The sequence below is a fragment of the Cotesia glomerata genome, linkage group LG3 (genome assembly GCF_020080835.1).
Source record: "Cotesia glomerata isolate CgM1 linkage group LG3, MPM_Cglom_v2.3, whole genome shotgun sequence".
Lineage (NCBI taxonomy): Eukaryota > Metazoa > Arthropoda > Insecta > Hymenoptera > Braconidae > Cotesia > Cotesia glomerata.
Window position 1 is genome coordinate 18,097,282 of NC_058160.1, and position 17,201 is coordinate 18,114,482.

Consider the following 17,201-nt stretch of genomic DNA (forward strand, 5'->3'; position numbering starts at 1 on the left):
TTAGACTGGGCCAAAAACTGACTATTTTTTTTTCTATCGATACTGTGAAAATATCATTCATGATGATAAAAAAAATTATTGTGCAAGTTTGAGTCCTTAATAATAATATTAAGGGGTGTATCGTTACGACTATTGATTTTCAACAGTAATCGCATTTTTACTCAAAATTCGTTAATTATCAATCTGAAAAATTTTAGCGATATGTATTCTTATAGGAAATTAAATTTCCTAAAAAAAGTTATCTTTGTAAATTACTGTAAAAACAAGCCGTTTCCTTGTAATCATGCCTTAAACAAAGATTTATTTTTCAATTTTGCGTTTCAATTTTGGATTTTGTAGCTACCAGAAATATCAATATTTTTACAATTTAAAATACTTATTTTCAAAGGAAATTTAATGCTCTACAAAAAGGTCTCTTAACATTTTGATTAAATTCACTCCTTTCAAAGTTATTCGACGTTGAAGTTAAATTCAAAAATAATTTATCGTTTTTCGCGTTACACATGATTTTTCCTTTTGATTGAAAAATTTATGACTTTAATATTGAGAATAATTTTTTTTGTTGGAAGACTAAATTTTTATAAAATCATAATTTACCAATGTATTATTTTGCTTTTTAACGATTAATTATCGACATAAATTCATTTTACTGTATTTAACTAACTCAATAGTAAAATAAATTCGGTCCCTTTATTATAAATTATTTATTTGCCTAGTGACATACTTTTACTTACAGAAAAAAATTGAATAATAAGTCAAAACAAATTAAATCAATAAAAGAGATAAAAAAATCATTTTATTTTCACTTATAATTTATATTTTACAAAAAATTCTTTAATTGTTATCAAATCATGGCAAATGATCAGTTGAAAAAAATAATTATTCAATCAAATTACTTTTATTACAATTTGGGTATTTTTCCGGTGTTCACTAACGGCTAACAACAAATACTGAAGTTGTTCTTCGTTTTAGTGAGACACTTATTGTAATCTTCAATTAATGATACACCACGTTCTGCAACATCATTGACGACAGCTAATTTTCCAAAAAATTCCTTACACTCTTGAAAACTATCATTATTGGACCAATTGCTTATGTCTTCATCGATAAAATCATACGGCAAATCAAATTCTTTGAATATGGTGAGCGATTCTACAGAAATGAAGTCACTGATATCTTTTCTAGCAATTCATCTGAATCGCTTGCTACTTCATATTTTCTGGTTTTAGTATTTGATGATTTATTATTTATTAGATTTTCAATCATTTTTTCTTCACAGTCAGGTCAATAGAATCATCAAATAGAGACATTATGGCTAATTGATCACTCAAATACCATAAATGTCTCACCATTTTCTTGAGAGCAGCTTGCGATACAGTCGAGTTTATTTTTGTTATATAATATCAATTGTTGCATCAAAGTCAAATCATTATTTGGAGCCAAAATTGCCGAGGATGAAGTAAACCAAGCTTTTATATAAGTTGTAACTATGAAAATACAAATATGACGAAGATTATTTAACTCTTTAGGTGTAATCTTAAACTCTGTTCGAAAAATAAATATTTTCAAACAATAAATCGCCTTCGACATCCAACGAGCATGACTCATTGCTCCCCGGACATTTAAAAGTGTAATTATCCTTTGGCGTAGCTCCCAAAGAAAATAGATGATAACTCAAAAATTCTCGATAGTCATTTCTTGGAAGAAATTTCTGCAAAAATATGATCATTTCTGTTATTATTGAAAGGTAATATCTTTACATGAGAACTGGAGATTTTAAATTGTGTACACAAAACGTGGTCAACTTGAATTAAGAAAATTATTAAAAAGAACACTATCTTGCCTAAAATGAAAATTTTCTTTGACCAAAAAGTTTTGTGTACTTTTACAACTCAAATAACAACTCAAAATATACCTGCGAATAATTATCGATAAAACTTAATAGTTCATCTTTTTGTTTAATAGTATATTAGCCACTATCTTATCGTTGATGCCAGCGTTATATTTGGATGTGTTGATTTTATTCCAACCGATTTTTAAATCGATTAAAACATGGAACGTTCGGACCTGATTGTACTGGCCAGTAAGCTTCAAAAACGCCTTTTATGACAAGTTCAATTACATGATGACGACAGGGTAACCATATAAGCTTTCGTTTCAGAATTTTCTCAAGCTCTACGCCAGCGCCATGATGAATTCCTATAGATTAGAAAGATAAAAGATTTGATTAGAAACATGAATGGCAAATCAAGTGATTTTTTATTTTGAACTATATTACTTCCATAAATTCTGAAAATATAACAATCAGTGGAGTTAATTTTGTAATAAAGTTTATTTTTAAATATTATCATCTGACCACAGAAAACTTTATTTTTGGCAAAAAAAATCAACTTGTCGGTTTTAGAGGTTTTTAATTGGAATATTGAAAAAATAATTGTGAAAAGATCTTAAGTATAATTTTCTCTACTTTTCAAATCTGAGCTTTTTCAAGTAAATAAGACTAATAATTAAAATTTACCCGTATTGGTTGCTGCAGTATCAAAGCATATCGCTTTTATGTAATTACTGACACCCCATTGCTCCATAGTTGAGTATACAGCTAAAAGCTTGCTCAATCCCAGATCCTGAATTAATTTTTGGAATACCCAATAGCTGTTCACTGCCAGACGATGTTAAAAGCACCGGAAGCCTATCTACTGTTTCTGTCCCAACAATATCACTTAGCAGTTTACCATCCCAATGGACCACATAATTGTCATTGAATTTTAAGTCTTCTTTTAAGCCTTTAGCAATTTCTTTCCGATGAATTATACGCTGTCGTTGAATAGTTTTATAACTCAAATTTACATTCCGAGTATCGAATCCCACACTTTTTAAAGTAGCTGCCAAAACATATGTGGCGCTTCGGCTACTTACATTACCACGATCAGTGCAGCAGCTAATTCTGGCGTCATAATATTAATTTTGGTGTCCGTTTTGCTGTTAAAAAATCTGTTTCAAAGTTAGACACATTTGAATTTTGACTCATAAATGAATCTGACTTTTGATTGCAACCCATGACTAGATGTTGTAGCATCACAATCATCATTACTGTTATAATCACGAGAGGTGTCTTCTGAAAAATATAAATTATTTTGACATTGTTAAATAGAAAATACACTTCTTACAAAAAATAAGGGAGCAAGAAAAAAATCAAAATATTTGGGGTATTTTCAACAGTCTGTAACTTATAAAAAAACTATCGTACAACAAATAAAAAAAAAGCAAATTGCAGCTCTCAGTATTTTATTTTTGGATCTGAGTTCCAAAAATTTTTTTATTCCTAATCTTAAGAAATCTACCGAGATAAAAATTTTTGAAATTTTTGGTTTTATTCTTAGCTTATGGATTTGGAAAAAATTTTTTTGATTTAATCTCTATATGGACTGGATATCTTGCTCATTGAGCTTCGATTTGTTAGTTTGAAAACCTCGATTTGAGCATTTCTCGCTGAGATATCGGCGTTTTAATGAAAAAAGACCATTCTGTCTTTGATTATCAATACCTCAGCAACCAATGATCGTAAAGAAAATTCAAGATGGGTTTTGAAAACTTGGATGAATTTTCTACAAGAATTAGCCATTGATTTTTTGAAAAAAAATTTTTAATCATTACATGAATTTAAAAGCAACAAAAGGGCTTTCGTAGTTTTTAAAAAATCAATTGCCTAATCAAAATTTGCTGCAATTTCCTTTTTTATTTACTGTACGATAATTTTTCACAAGTTACAGCCTGTTGGAAATCCTCCGAATACTTAGTTTCTTTCTTACTTCCTTAATTTTGTAAGAGTATGATAAAAATTACACAATTGTGTAAGTTTGCAAGAGCAATTAACTACTAAAATATTATTTTGTAGAAAATATGCAAAAAATAAGTTATAAAAATTGTCAATCTTAACATAATTTAAGTTAATTGTACAGAAAAAAAAGATTATATCATCAGCCATATAAATTTTAGGAAAATCTGAGATTTTTTCGAGCGTGAAAATAATTTCATTGGCCTAAAACAATTCGATTTGAATCAAATTATTTTAGTTTTTCTTAGATATATTTTCATCAGTTGAGAAAATTGATTCTTTATTGAAGAATTTTTTCTTACTTTGTGTAAAACTTAAAAATTTATTGAATATAATAATTTAGATAAAGTATTTATTCATTAGAACATAGTAACTTATTATTAGCACGGTACAAAATAGTTATTTTGACTTTATTAAACTATTATTAATGAATACGTACCTATCGCCTCTATTTCCATTATTTCTTCGTGTTTTTCGTCTGAGATATTATTATTATTTTCTTGCAGATTTGAAGACATTGGAAGTTGAAAAATCAATATTATTATTTCTATCGAAACCTTTTTAAACTATTCTTCCCAGCGATGTCAAATAATTGTTCGAGTTTTTTCAAAGCTATTTTCTCTTTGTTTTGAGCACGTGATTTTTTTGCGATTGCACAGTAAATATTTCCACTTTTTGAAAATACTAATTATTTTTCTTTACAATGTTGCAAAACCAGAAGTTGAAATCTGCAAATTATTCCAGCAGTCTTGAACGACACTAGCAGTTTTGAAGCACTATCATAAATTTTTAATTTGAGAACTTTATGTTGATAAAAATAATGATAAAACTTCTTTTGACAGTCGGAAGCTTACGGTTATTAATTTTCTCAATAGGAACACCGATTAAATAAGTTTTCTCCAATGACATAGTGGCGAGTTTTTTATCAAATCGAACTTAAACGTTACAAAGTAACGTAATGAAACAATTCACAAACACAGAATTAACTAAACGCTTAATTTGTAATACTGAAACAATTAGATACCATAAATAAATTCAAACTATCAATTACAATTAAACAATCTAAAGAAATAAAGAAGAAAATTATATACCAAACAATAAATAAATACTTAATGAAAACTCAAATTTGCGTTGACAACGTTTAAGTTACTTTGCACAATGAAGAATAGAATCAAAGTAATTATGCACAAAGAGTATTCATTTTTTTGAACAATGCAATGATAAAAAGCAGGGGGTGGGAGTGAAGAAAGGCTATATTTTCAGCTTCAGTAATAGATTACGGAAAAGCTCACGATACCTCGCAGCGCTTTGGCGTGAAGAAAGGCAGCGCTGTAGCGTATAACAATCAAGGTCATTTTCCGATCAAAGGAAATCAAAGTTATTATACACGGATAGTATTCCCTTTTTGAAAAAGCGCAATAATAGAAGCAAGGTGGTGGGAGAAAGGAAGGCTATGTTTTCAGCTTCGGTAACAGATTACGGAAAAGCTCACGATAACTCGCAGCGCTGTAACGTGAAACTTTCAAGGTCATTTTCAGGTGGTCGACTTCGCTAATAAACACTTACAAATGTAATCGTGGAGGAGAGTAAAATTAAATTCTCGTTGACATTAAAAAGGACAAAACAACAAGAGGGCTAAAAACGGAAGTTTAAAAGTGTAAGTTTATAGAAAAAATATATCCCTATACAAATAAATAATTTATAATAAAGGGACCGAATTTATTTTTACTATTGGAGTTAGTTAAATACAGTAAAAATGAATTGATGTGGATAATTAATCGTTAAAAAGCAAAATAAGACAGTGGTAGATTATGATTTTATAAAAAATTTAGTCTTCCAACAAAAAAATTATTCTCAATATTAAAGTCATAAATTTTTCAATCAAAAGGAAAAAATCATGTGTAACGCGAAAACGATAAATTATTTTTGAATTTAACTTCAACGTCGAATAACTTTGAAAGGAGTGAATTTAATCAAAAATGTTAAGAGACCTTTTTGTAGAGCATTAAATTTCCTTTGAAAATAAGTATTTTAAATTGTAAAAATATTGATATTTCTGGTAGCTACAAAAATCCAAAATTGAAACGCAAAATTGAAAAAATAAATCTTTGTTTAAGGCATGATTACAAGGAAACGGCTTGTTTTACAGTAATTTACAAAGATAACTTTTTAGGAAATTTAATTTCCTATAAGAATACATATCGCTAAAATTTTTCAGATTGATAATTAACGAATTTTGAGTAAAATGCGATTACTGTTGAAAAATCAATAGTCGTAACGATACACCCCTTAATATTATTGTTAAGGACTCAAACTTGCACAATAATTTTTTTTATCATCATGAATGATATTTTCACAGTATCGATAGAAAAAAAAATAGTCAGTTTTTGGCCCAGTCTAATATATATATATATATATATATATAGTATATATATATATATATATATATATATATATATATATATATATATGTATGTATATACGATATAACGCGGCTCGTCACCAGGATAGCGTCACCAATTTACAACGGATCTCTACCAAACTCAACATACTTATTCTACAGATAAATACCAAAGTCAAGTTCGAAGATGAGCTTAATCGGTCAAATAATTTAGAAATACCAGGATTTCAAAATTTTGAAAATCATAAAAATTCATATTTCTTTACTTTCTTACTCGAATAACTTTTGAATGGGATAACTTATTGAAATTTTATAAAATACATTTGAAAGCTCTTTAAATAAGCTTCAATTTGAGTACCATATCATATGTGTAGTCGTAAAATTTTTTAGAAATGCTAGGATTTAAAAATTTTTAAAATTATAAAAATTCATATTTTTTCACTTTTTAACCCGAATAACTTTGGAAATGGATAACTTATTGAATCTCTGTAAATTGCATCTGAAAGCTCTTTAATAAGCTTCTCTCTAAACCTGAAATAGTGAATTATCACTGATTCACAGTGTATATTCACTATTTGTCACAGCTAAAAGTCGACCACTTGGAATTAGTGCATATTCACTCATTTACCCAGTGCAATGATGCACTTATGAAAACAGTGAAATTCACTGTACTTAACAGTAGTAAATAGTTCTAATGTATCAGTGAAATTCACTGATACATTTGTGGGGTAAAATACTAATTGAACAGCGAAATATAATCGGTATTATGCCACTCGTTCGATCAGCGACTTTCCCTGGAAGTATAAGTGAAAAGCCATTTGTTAGAGTAAAAAACGAATAATATTAATTCATTATTAATTAACCAGTTAATTAATAACTTGTTCGTTGAAGACTTATAATATGCTTACAAACAAAAGTAAATTACAACAGTTCTTTCCAAAAATACATTTATTAATTGTAGTAACTAATTTTTAATCAAACTTTCAGAAGAACACACATATACATATCATAATTAAATAGAACATATAAAATAATATTGCTCATAAAATTTTAAATAATATATATATGTTTATACATTATATATATTTTTTTTAACTAATATTTTTTTTAGTTGAATTTCTGTAAAACACACATAAATATTATATTAATAACTTAATAGTAAATATTAAATAATAATGCTCATAGAATTTTAAAAAATATATATATGTTTATACAATATATATATTTTTTTAAATTAATATTTTTCAGGCAAAATTTCAGTACAACTCACAAAACAATTTAATAGCAACGAAATAAAAAACATAAAATAATATTCCTCGTTTTAAGTAACATATATTCTAAATTTATATATATTCTAAATTTTAAGTAACATATATATATATATATATATATATATATATATATATATATATATATATATATATATATATATATATATATATATATAATGTTTACACATTATATATTTTTTTTTGAATTACGTAATATTTTTTAGTTAAGTAGAACTATTTCTTACTCAGTAGAACTCTCATATATTATCATTAATTTTTAAAACGATATATTTTAGTCCAAATCATCTTCGAAAGCATCGTCTGTACCTTTCTTACGACTATCAATATTAAAATTCGAAAGACTAGTATACAAAGAACATACCATACTTATTGACTCGACATTCATGTGAAAGATGAAGTAATCAATAAAATTATAAAAATTTTTCAAAGTTTCCGGGTACTCTACGTTAAGTACATAGTACGTTTTGTATAAGAGATCAAAAGTAGTGATGGGTTGACTTTCGGGATGAACATTGATAAACCATCCATCTCCTTGCACGAATGTCTTATCTACCGACTGACCTGACTGAGTTATCAGATATGGTTGTACATTAGACTTTTTTTTAGTTGCTACGGATCTCGCAAAATCTTTAATACTTGTTCCATCCTAAAAAAGAAAAAGAAGTTATTAAATATTATTTCCAAAATGATTTAATTTTACTATTAGCAAATTACTTACAGGCACAATCCTTAATAAAAATTCATTAGGGAAAACATTTTTTTTTACAAGGGATTCATCTTCCATTTCATCCAATTTCTAATTATAACGTAATATCGAAATATAAAATTTATTCATAAATTCAAATTAAATGAATTTCATCATAAATTAAAAAATTATTGACGCTTACTCTTTTTTTTCCTTTTTGATTCTCTTTTCCTTTTGAGTCAATTTTTTCCTGCTGTTCTGCCTTTTTTTTACGATCAGCTTTATTTATTTTCGACATGGCAGCATTAGATAGTGGCAGTAGTTCAACAAGAACTAATAATGCCCGTAAATTCCCTTACGTAACGAAAACATTCTAAATTAAACACTAAATATTATGAAAATTTTCATTTATTGTTAGTAAAATTGAGACAAAAATAAATTTTTAAAAAATTTAGAAGATTCGATAGAAGCAATTATTTCAATTGAGCCTGGGAAACTTCAAATAATATAAATTTGATAGAGATATTTAAATATCATGGAAACATGTACAATAATCTCATAAAAACAAACAACATTGACATTAATTTAATATCAATGAACAATCAATTATTTTTAAATGGAAAATTACTTACTATCTTTGATAAAAGATGATTTTGAAAATAAATCAGTCCGATTTTTTCAACATAATATAAAATTTTTCCATGTATGATGTTGGAAATAAAGAAATGAAATTATCAGCAACTTTTGGATACATTGCTTGGAATTCCCGATCAATCTAAAACAAATATAGTTATAAGTTTAAGAACATAGAATAACTAACATAATAATAATTAGTAAGTCATACCAGCTCCCCATTGTAATCAAGCAGACGTGGATACTCTTCGAAGATTTCTGTAATCGTTGGATGTTTTGTGTTAATCCAGTAACGTCTAAATTCTCTGGTTTCATCCATCAATGAAACAATAAGAGGCTTATTCGTATCATTTGGATTTTTTAATTTTAAAGTAGATACCTATAAAAATAAGAGCAATTATAATTTACAGTATATCAATAATTTCAAATGGCAAAAAATATTAAATGATTATACTTTTTGATCCATATCTGCTCGGTTAAAATTTTCTAAATCAGAATTTAGAGGTTTAGGCGGACCTTTAGAAGTTTTTTTTTCCGCTGATTTCGTATATTTCTTTTCATGTGGTTTTAATTTTGACCTTAAAGTCATTAAACGCCATTCAATAAACCCTTTTTGACCATCCGAAGAAAAGTAATGTTCCTGATGGTTCATAGATATTAATTGCTACCATTAAATGTAAACATAATATTAATAATATATTAATAATTACCCAGCCGTTTTCAGAAACATTGTTTTTAAGTCTCGGGAATTCCGTTACTAAAGCTTGAGCCAAAGCGCGTTTGGCTTGAGTAGGTGGATAACTAAATTTAAAAATATTAAAAATTATTCTTATCGAAATAATTTTTTTTCAATTATTGATGTTTACATAAAAAGCATTTTTTTTTAATTTATGGAATCATCAATTCAATAGTAAGTTATTTGATTTCTATAAACATCGTGAAGGGCTAACGATACATACCAACCCTTGTGAACATTTACAAGATCTGCGACGACAATCCTCACTAAGCATCGACGGTCATTTTCACTGAATATTTGCGTATCATCATCCAAAATTTTTAATAATTTTTGTCCTTGTTTGGTACTATCTTTGGAAAGTGTTTCTCGAATGGTAGAATTATTCTGAAATATTAATAATCAAAATTGTAATATTGAAGCAAATTAAATTTAAGAAGGTGAAACATTTATTGCTAATGTCTATAAAAAATTAAATAATTATACCGAAAATTTTGTAGAATCAATTACTGTAGTATTAGAAGTACTAAGTTCAGGCTGAAGTAATAGTTTTACTCCAATTGATGAATTATTATTACTTGAAGAAGGAGGTTGAATAATCGAATCATTCACAGTAGAGCTTGTCGTCATAATGGAACTCAAAACTTTTAATATTAATTTTTGAGGACCTATTTTGATGCCCATAATTTGAAGGTCTTCTTTTGTTAACTCGATGAATGCGTTACCATTGATCCGTTGAGCTTAATATAAATAAAAAAAATTATTAATCCTATAGATAAAATAGAAATTTTAAACTGGATATTTATATATATTTATCAGTTATAATATTTACGTATAATTTTAGAGTTTCAAGATGAAGTAAAAGATTTATTTCACTTTAATCCAAGAGAGAAAAAAGCTTTTTACTTGTTATAATATATAATGACGTAGACTTAAGTAAAGAGCATCACATCCAGCTTTATTCCAGCACGAGAATGGCTTATAGTGAGCTAAGTTGAGCACATTGATGAATGATTGAGTTTTAAAATCTTCATTGCATTCTATGTGGTATGCATGTAGAGATGTGTCAAACGAGCATGTTGTACAAATCGATAATAATAAATATACATCCGTATTATTCAGTACAATGATTTCATCGATAACTTACTTGTAAACAAATGATAACTTGAGTCTTCGAGAGGCTCACCCAAGCAAAACTGCGCTCAAAAAACAATGCAGAATATGGCGCTCTCAATGACGCGGTAAAAAGGCGAAACCACTTTTCACTGATCTTGGAGTGAATTGACTCTTGAATCACTATTTAGACAAGTGAAAAAAAAAAGTCATTGATTATGATTGTATTTCAAATAAATAAATGTTTAATTAAAAATTTTATAAATAAATTGTAAACTAACAATCAATCATTTTCATATTTGCCACTCAATTAATAATTTAAAGAAATTAAACTTAGATTCTTGTTGATAGATATTTGTAGGTTATTACAAGGACCTAGTATAGTAAATTAATATTAAAGTTATTTATTTTTGAATAACTTTTATTTTGGAGCAAAATCAAAATTTTTTTAAATTTATAAATAAATAAATATGAAATCCAAATCACTTACCTGTAAACAAATGATAACTTGAGTCTTCGACAGGCTCACCCAAACAAAACTGCGCTCGAAAAACAATGCAGAATATGGCGTTCTCAGTGACGCGGTAAAAAGGAGAAACCACTTTTCACTGATCTTGGAGTGAATTGCCTCTTGAATCACTATTTAGACAAGTGAAAAAAAAAAAAAGTCATTGATTATGATTGTATTTCAAATAAATAAATATTTAATTAAAAATTTTATAAATAAATTTTAAACTAACAATCAATCATTGTCATATTTGCCACTCAATTAATAATTTAAAGAAATTAAACTTAGATTCATGTTGATAGATATTTTTAGGTTACAACGAGGAACTGGTATAGTAAATTATTATTAAAGTTATTTATTTATAGATAACTTTTATTTCAGAGTAAAATAAAATTTTTTTTCAATTTATAAATAAATAAATATGAAATCCAAATTACTTACCTGTGGGCAGATGATAACTTCAATGTTCGACAAGCTTATACAAGCAAAACTGCGCTCGAAAAATGATGTCGAATGGCGGTCTTAGTGACGCGGTAAAAAGGTGAAATCACTTTTCACTAATCTTAGAGTGGATTGACTCTTGAGTCATTAATCAGACAAATGAAAAAAAATTCCATGTTTGTTATTTTTATAATCGATGAATATCCATAAAAATTTTATAAATAATTGAAAAATATAGAATCAATAATTTACATGCTAGGTGTACAGTAGATAAATATATAAAATTGAAATTAATAAAATATATTGACAAATAATCGAGGGTTCACGTAAAGTACTAACCAGACATTTAAATGGCGCTGATGTCGACGGTGAAAAACATCATACAAATATTTAAGAACATTAATTAGAGATTTATTGAAAAAAAACTCATAATTCGAAATAATTTATTTTAAAGGTGGATTATGTTATTATTAAAAAAATAATTACCTCAAGTGCTGGTTATCACTCTCTCAGACTAGATTTTACTTATTCCAAAAAATTTTTTTTTCTTCATTTTTGTATGTAATAAAAATATCAGCATGGATTCAAGCCTACATATCTCACAGATTTTATTCACTAAGGCACAGAAGTAGCTATAAAATACACAACTACCATAGTAGCTGTAAAGTACACGGCTAGTTTCATAGTGAAAATATTACTATTTCATAGTGATAATTACTTATTAAAAAGTAATGTTTAAAATCTACTGTGTGAAAGTAAAATTTTCACTATTTATACGTAAAATTCACTTTTTTTCCAGTGAAATAGTTGGTCACTGGGAAAAACAGTGAAAATTTCACTATTTCAAGTTTAGAGAGTTCAATTTGAGTATCATATCATATGTGTAGTCTTAAAATTATGTCTTTTTCCGCTATGCCAATTATGAAATTCGCTATTGCACTCGTTTCAGTAGATTTCATAAAAAATCAACGATTTACAAATATCGGGAAGTTATTGTTTTCACCCCGTTTTGTAAAAATCGTATTTCGATGAAATTGATTTACCTAAAAGTTTTTGCGGTTTGAATATTCCAAAAATAGTGTTCTGTGAAATTCTTGTCAGACTTTTAAGCTTGAAAAGCACTAAAGCATAGAAAAACTATCTTTTTGAGCTCTTAGAAGTATTATTAGTTCATTAATCAATCTGCTTGTACATAGATTTCCACATCACCCATGAGGTACTGTGCAAGTAAATGCGTTCCCATTTTTTTACATGGCGGGTCCCCTGTAGACCTAAACCATGGTAAATCATCAACAGTAATTTGTAATTTTATTTCGATGTTATAGTTCATAATCCCTGGTTAAGAATTCTGATTGATAAGAATTCAGAAGCGGTCACTCCATGAAAAGTGTATATCTAGATATACAACCAAATGAATTAAAATTATTGAAAAGAATTCAAATTTTATTATTTTTAATTCTTTTTAATCAATATTTTTAAACATGGGATATTTCAAATGTTACTAAGTTATTATCATTACTTCTAGATTTTTATAAAGCTCAATTCAGAAAATTTGAATTTTATATAAGTTTATTTTTTAAGTAAAACTGATAGTTTTCACCTCTTTATGTTGATGATTTTAATTAAAAATTTTTATCTTCTATTCATCATCTATCTTTTTTTCGTTATGTTCTTTTCTTATTTTTTTTTTTTATAATTCTTTTTTAATATTTATTTATTTTTACCATCCTTGGCGGATTCGTGGTCACGGTAAAATGATCGTGAAACGACGGTGAATGTACCGTGAATTCACAGTGTCAACAAATGATCGTCGAATGACCGTCACTTGACTATCGAACGGCCGTCATTTGACAGTGAACAACGAGTATCATTGTGAAAGTTTTTCACTGTTATTTTATGATTTTTATTCTGTATAGTTATCATACTTTACTCTTCGAAAAACCAAATTTTTACAGTCATTCGAAAACATATAAATTGTCAAAAAACCGTAACTCGGTGGTAGATGCACAGTAGTCTGTAAGTGAAACGACCGTGAAACGAGCGTATAATGTCGGTAAGTCAGGAATTTTTTACTAGTCAACAATGAAAAAGTGCTGATTATATTTTTATTTTTTTATTCCATTAAAAATACTCAAAGTGTATAAAAAGATAGGTAAATGAAAAATTTTCAGTAAATAATCGGGATGAAAAATTTGAAAAAAATATTAAATTATTGTAATTTTGTTTATTTCAAAGTAAAATCATAAAAAATTAATCAGATTACAGACAATCAACAGAGATCCATCATTTCAATACTTTTCGTAAGAGTTTATGGCTTACAATAGTTGAATTTTTTTCATAGTCTTAAATGAGATACCATAATACCTTTTGAATTTTTCGGAAAAATTGTTTGTTATCAAGAAAAATTATTATGAGATATTTTTTTTTAACAATTCAATTTTTAGCAATTTCTTTTCCAGATATTTTTTTATAGAGTTAATAATTTTACCGTAATTTCGAAATTGAGAATTTCGTAATCATCAAAAATTTGAATCATTTATTACGATTATTATTTTGAAGTCATGGAAAAAATATATTTTTATTTAAGCTATTTTTATTTGTGCAATGCAAAAAAATGACTTGGTTTTGACACCTTATGATGTGACTGAATCAAATAGTTCGTGCAGTGTCTTAGATGGCCTAGCTGGTAGAGTCTTGGGCGCGCGACCAGTTGAATCGGGTTCGAGTCTTGGTCTAGACTGTCTGAAATATTTTTTTTTATTTTATTGTCCGTGACAGTAGCGTCAAATCACCGTATTTAGACAGTATATTGAGCGTACAGTGTCGGTCATAACGTCGTAGATTCACTTGCATATGCACCGTAAATATTCAATAAATTCATAGTAGACATCGTTCACAACGGTATCCGATGCTGACTGACAGATCGCTCGGTAAGAACGAACTTTATACGGTGAAACGACCGTGAAACAACCGTCATTCGACCGTGCTTTCACCGTGTCACCGAAACCGCCAGGGATTTTAACTTTTTTTTTTTCGTATGATATAATCTCAATTTAAGACATATTTGTTTGGTTATCAACATATTTCTTACCTGTTTCATGAAGATTCAATGAATTTCTTTATGCTATAAATTCTTTGGTCCTCAACTTTTCGTCGTTTAAATAATAGCATAATAGGATAATAAAAATATTTTAAAATCTCATCATATTATGTCTCATGCTCCAGTCCGTAATGGCAATTGATAATGTTTTTTTTATTGTTTAGAGTCTTATATAATTATTATTAACAAATTAAAATAAAATTATTATTATCATTAAAATAAAATATAATTGATAAAAAATAAAAATTTATACTTATAATTCAAATGGATTTTCAATTTTAGTTTGATTGTATTGAGCAAAATTTTTCTGATTTACTTCACTGATATTATATTCAATGACATTTTTTTGTTCGCTGATTATATATTGGATTACTTTAAATAATTTAACTAAGACTAGCAGTATCAATCATATTTGTTTATTAATTTGATATTAATGAAATGTACGGTAAAAACTTTAATAGATGCTGATGAACTAGTATGTGATCAATCCATGTATTTGTATATCTATATTCAAATACAAGTATACAAATACATGGAGTGATAATATACTGGTACATGAGCATCTATAAGGACTTTTACATTAGGTATTTTTTTGCCCTCGGGGCAGAATTAGATGTAATAACTGTGTAAACTTTCATTGTGATGATTACAATAAAAATCATACGTTAAAATCTAATTGTAATTTTTTTGATAAATAAGAAAATAATTATTATTATTAAAATGAAATCTACTTCCATTTCGGCTGCCGAATGGTCTTTTTTTCATCTTTTAGATATTCGCGATAACAGGAAGAAATAATCGAATAATAAAAATAAATAATCAATTGAATGGCAGAATACAATATGAATAAATAAATAAGATAAATTATTATAGAAATCTCCAGATTCAGTAGAGTCTGGCACTAATTATAGTTCAAATCAAATCTTTTTTAAGCGGAGCTTCAGAATACCGAGTATGTGTATACCAAAAGCAAATGGTATTTTGAAGTTGCAGCATTTTTTTATTTTATCGGAAATTTTCGATCGTGAATGATAATTTATCATAGTGATTAATACCTTATATGACTCATATTAATCAACTATAATTAATTATGGCAAGTGATTGAATTCAAAATTTAGACAATTCATTAGATGACCCGAAAGTAGTTATTGAAAAATTCCCACTGAGTGGTCTTTTTTTTCCCTGTATCCTTTCTTTTTCCTCTTTTTTAAATTTGTCCTTAAGTGGTAAATCAGTTGTAACAAAATTAAATTATTTTTTTCGCTTGTTTTTAGGTGTTTCAAGCCAGATTTTGCTTTAGTGCGCCAAAATCTTCGGGATGCTAATGAAGATCATAGAAATATTTTGCTTGGTCTCATGTATGGAGGAATTGCAAGCGTTAACAATCTAACAGCGATCTATAATTTTCAAGTAAGTTTATCAATCAATTATGAAATAGTATATATAAATCGACAGTTCATCTGAGCCCTGTATTGAAATTATTAAATTGATAATACGTTAAATTGACCGTAAATCAAACATGAATTCGCTACGAATTAACCGTAAATTTACAGTAAGCGTGGAACACTAGGGTAGCCGAAGCCCAGGTCTGTAGTAAAATGAATCAGCTAACTGAAATAATTATGATAAATAAATATCTAAACCTCATTGAGCTTGCATATAAAATGAGCAATGGTAAAATGATTTATTACTGTTTAGTTTCAAGTTCTTGTTGGGTTTTGAATCACATTGCATTATGTTTTCATGAAAAAATGAGAAAAAGCGGATGGTACTGCTCTGAATATAACAAAAATATGGTCAACATGACTGTCTGCTGAATTCCGGGAAATAGATATTTACGCACCTAGGAAAGCAGAACCTTCTAACTCGCGTATTTGTCACCCTCGCCTTCAGCCGTGCAGTGGTAATTTTGACAATAACTTCCCGATTTTTTGAAAATCATTCTTTTTCGTAGCGGGAAATAAAAAAAAAATAGTTTTGTTGGGGGAAAAAAAAACGGTTTCTTGTAAAAACCAAAAAAATATTTAATTTTTAATACTTTGGAACATCGCAAAAAATTACTTAATTATGAATTTTTTTTTGTTCTTTTAGGATAAACCTTGGGTATTCGCACATTTGATGGGTCTTCAGAGAAGACTAGGAAAAGAAAATTTTCCACTCATAGAACAAATGTATTATCCTAATCACCAAGAAATGGTCAGTATTAATTACTATAAACGCAATAATAAGCTCAAAAAATTAAGTGGGGCTTTTTTTTATAATTTCTAAAACATTGTAAAAAATTTATCGCACCAAAATTTTTAGAATATAATTCAAACAGGGTATTCAATTCAATTCAATATCTTTACTGAGCAAGATTGTAAAAAAAAATCTGAAAAATGATTAACTCTGCAAATCAGACACACACTCACACACGCGCCCTCGCGCGTATAAAAATCACGTAGAAAATTGTCATAGGAG

General features: G+C 27.6%; 2 protein-coding genes across 6 annotated transcripts in view; one reads left to right on the forward strand and one right to left on the reverse strand.

The window, feature by feature from the left end:
- Positions 1–17,201, forward strand: part of LOC123262022 (synapsin-like) — a 118,861-nt gene that overhangs the window by 75,427 nt on the left and 26,233 nt on the right. For all 5 annotated transcript variants that reach the window (XM_044723996.1, XM_044723995.1, XM_044723997.1 and 2 more), the window contains 2 exons: positions 16,016–16,151; positions 16,833–16,937. In XM_044723996.1, the coding sequence (XP_044579931.1) occupies positions 16,016–16,151; positions 16,833–16,937 (241 nt within the window). The remainder of the gene's footprint in view (positions 1–16,015; positions 16,152–16,832; positions 16,938–17,201) is intronic.
- LOC123262033 lies at positions 7,729–8,318 on the reverse strand. Its single transcript, XM_044724020.1, has 2 exons — positions 8,247–8,318; positions 7,729–8,174 (listed from the first exon to the last, which is right to left on the reverse strand). Exons 1-2 carry the CDS (start codon positions 8,310–8,312, stop codon positions 7,800–7,802), a joined length of 441 nt encoding a protein of 146 aa, XP_044579955.1. The 5' UTR covers positions 8,313–8,318; the 3' UTR covers positions 7,729–7,799.

Coding starts and splice junctions, on each gene's coding strand:
- LOC123262033 (XM_044724020.1), bottom strand. CDS start 8,312: ATGGAAGATGAATCCCTTGTAAAAAAAAATGTTTTCCCTAATGAATTT. Junction 8,175..8,246: donor TTTTATTAAGGATTGTGCCT/GTAAGTAATTTG, acceptor TTTCTTTTTTAG/GATGGAACAAGTATTAAAGA.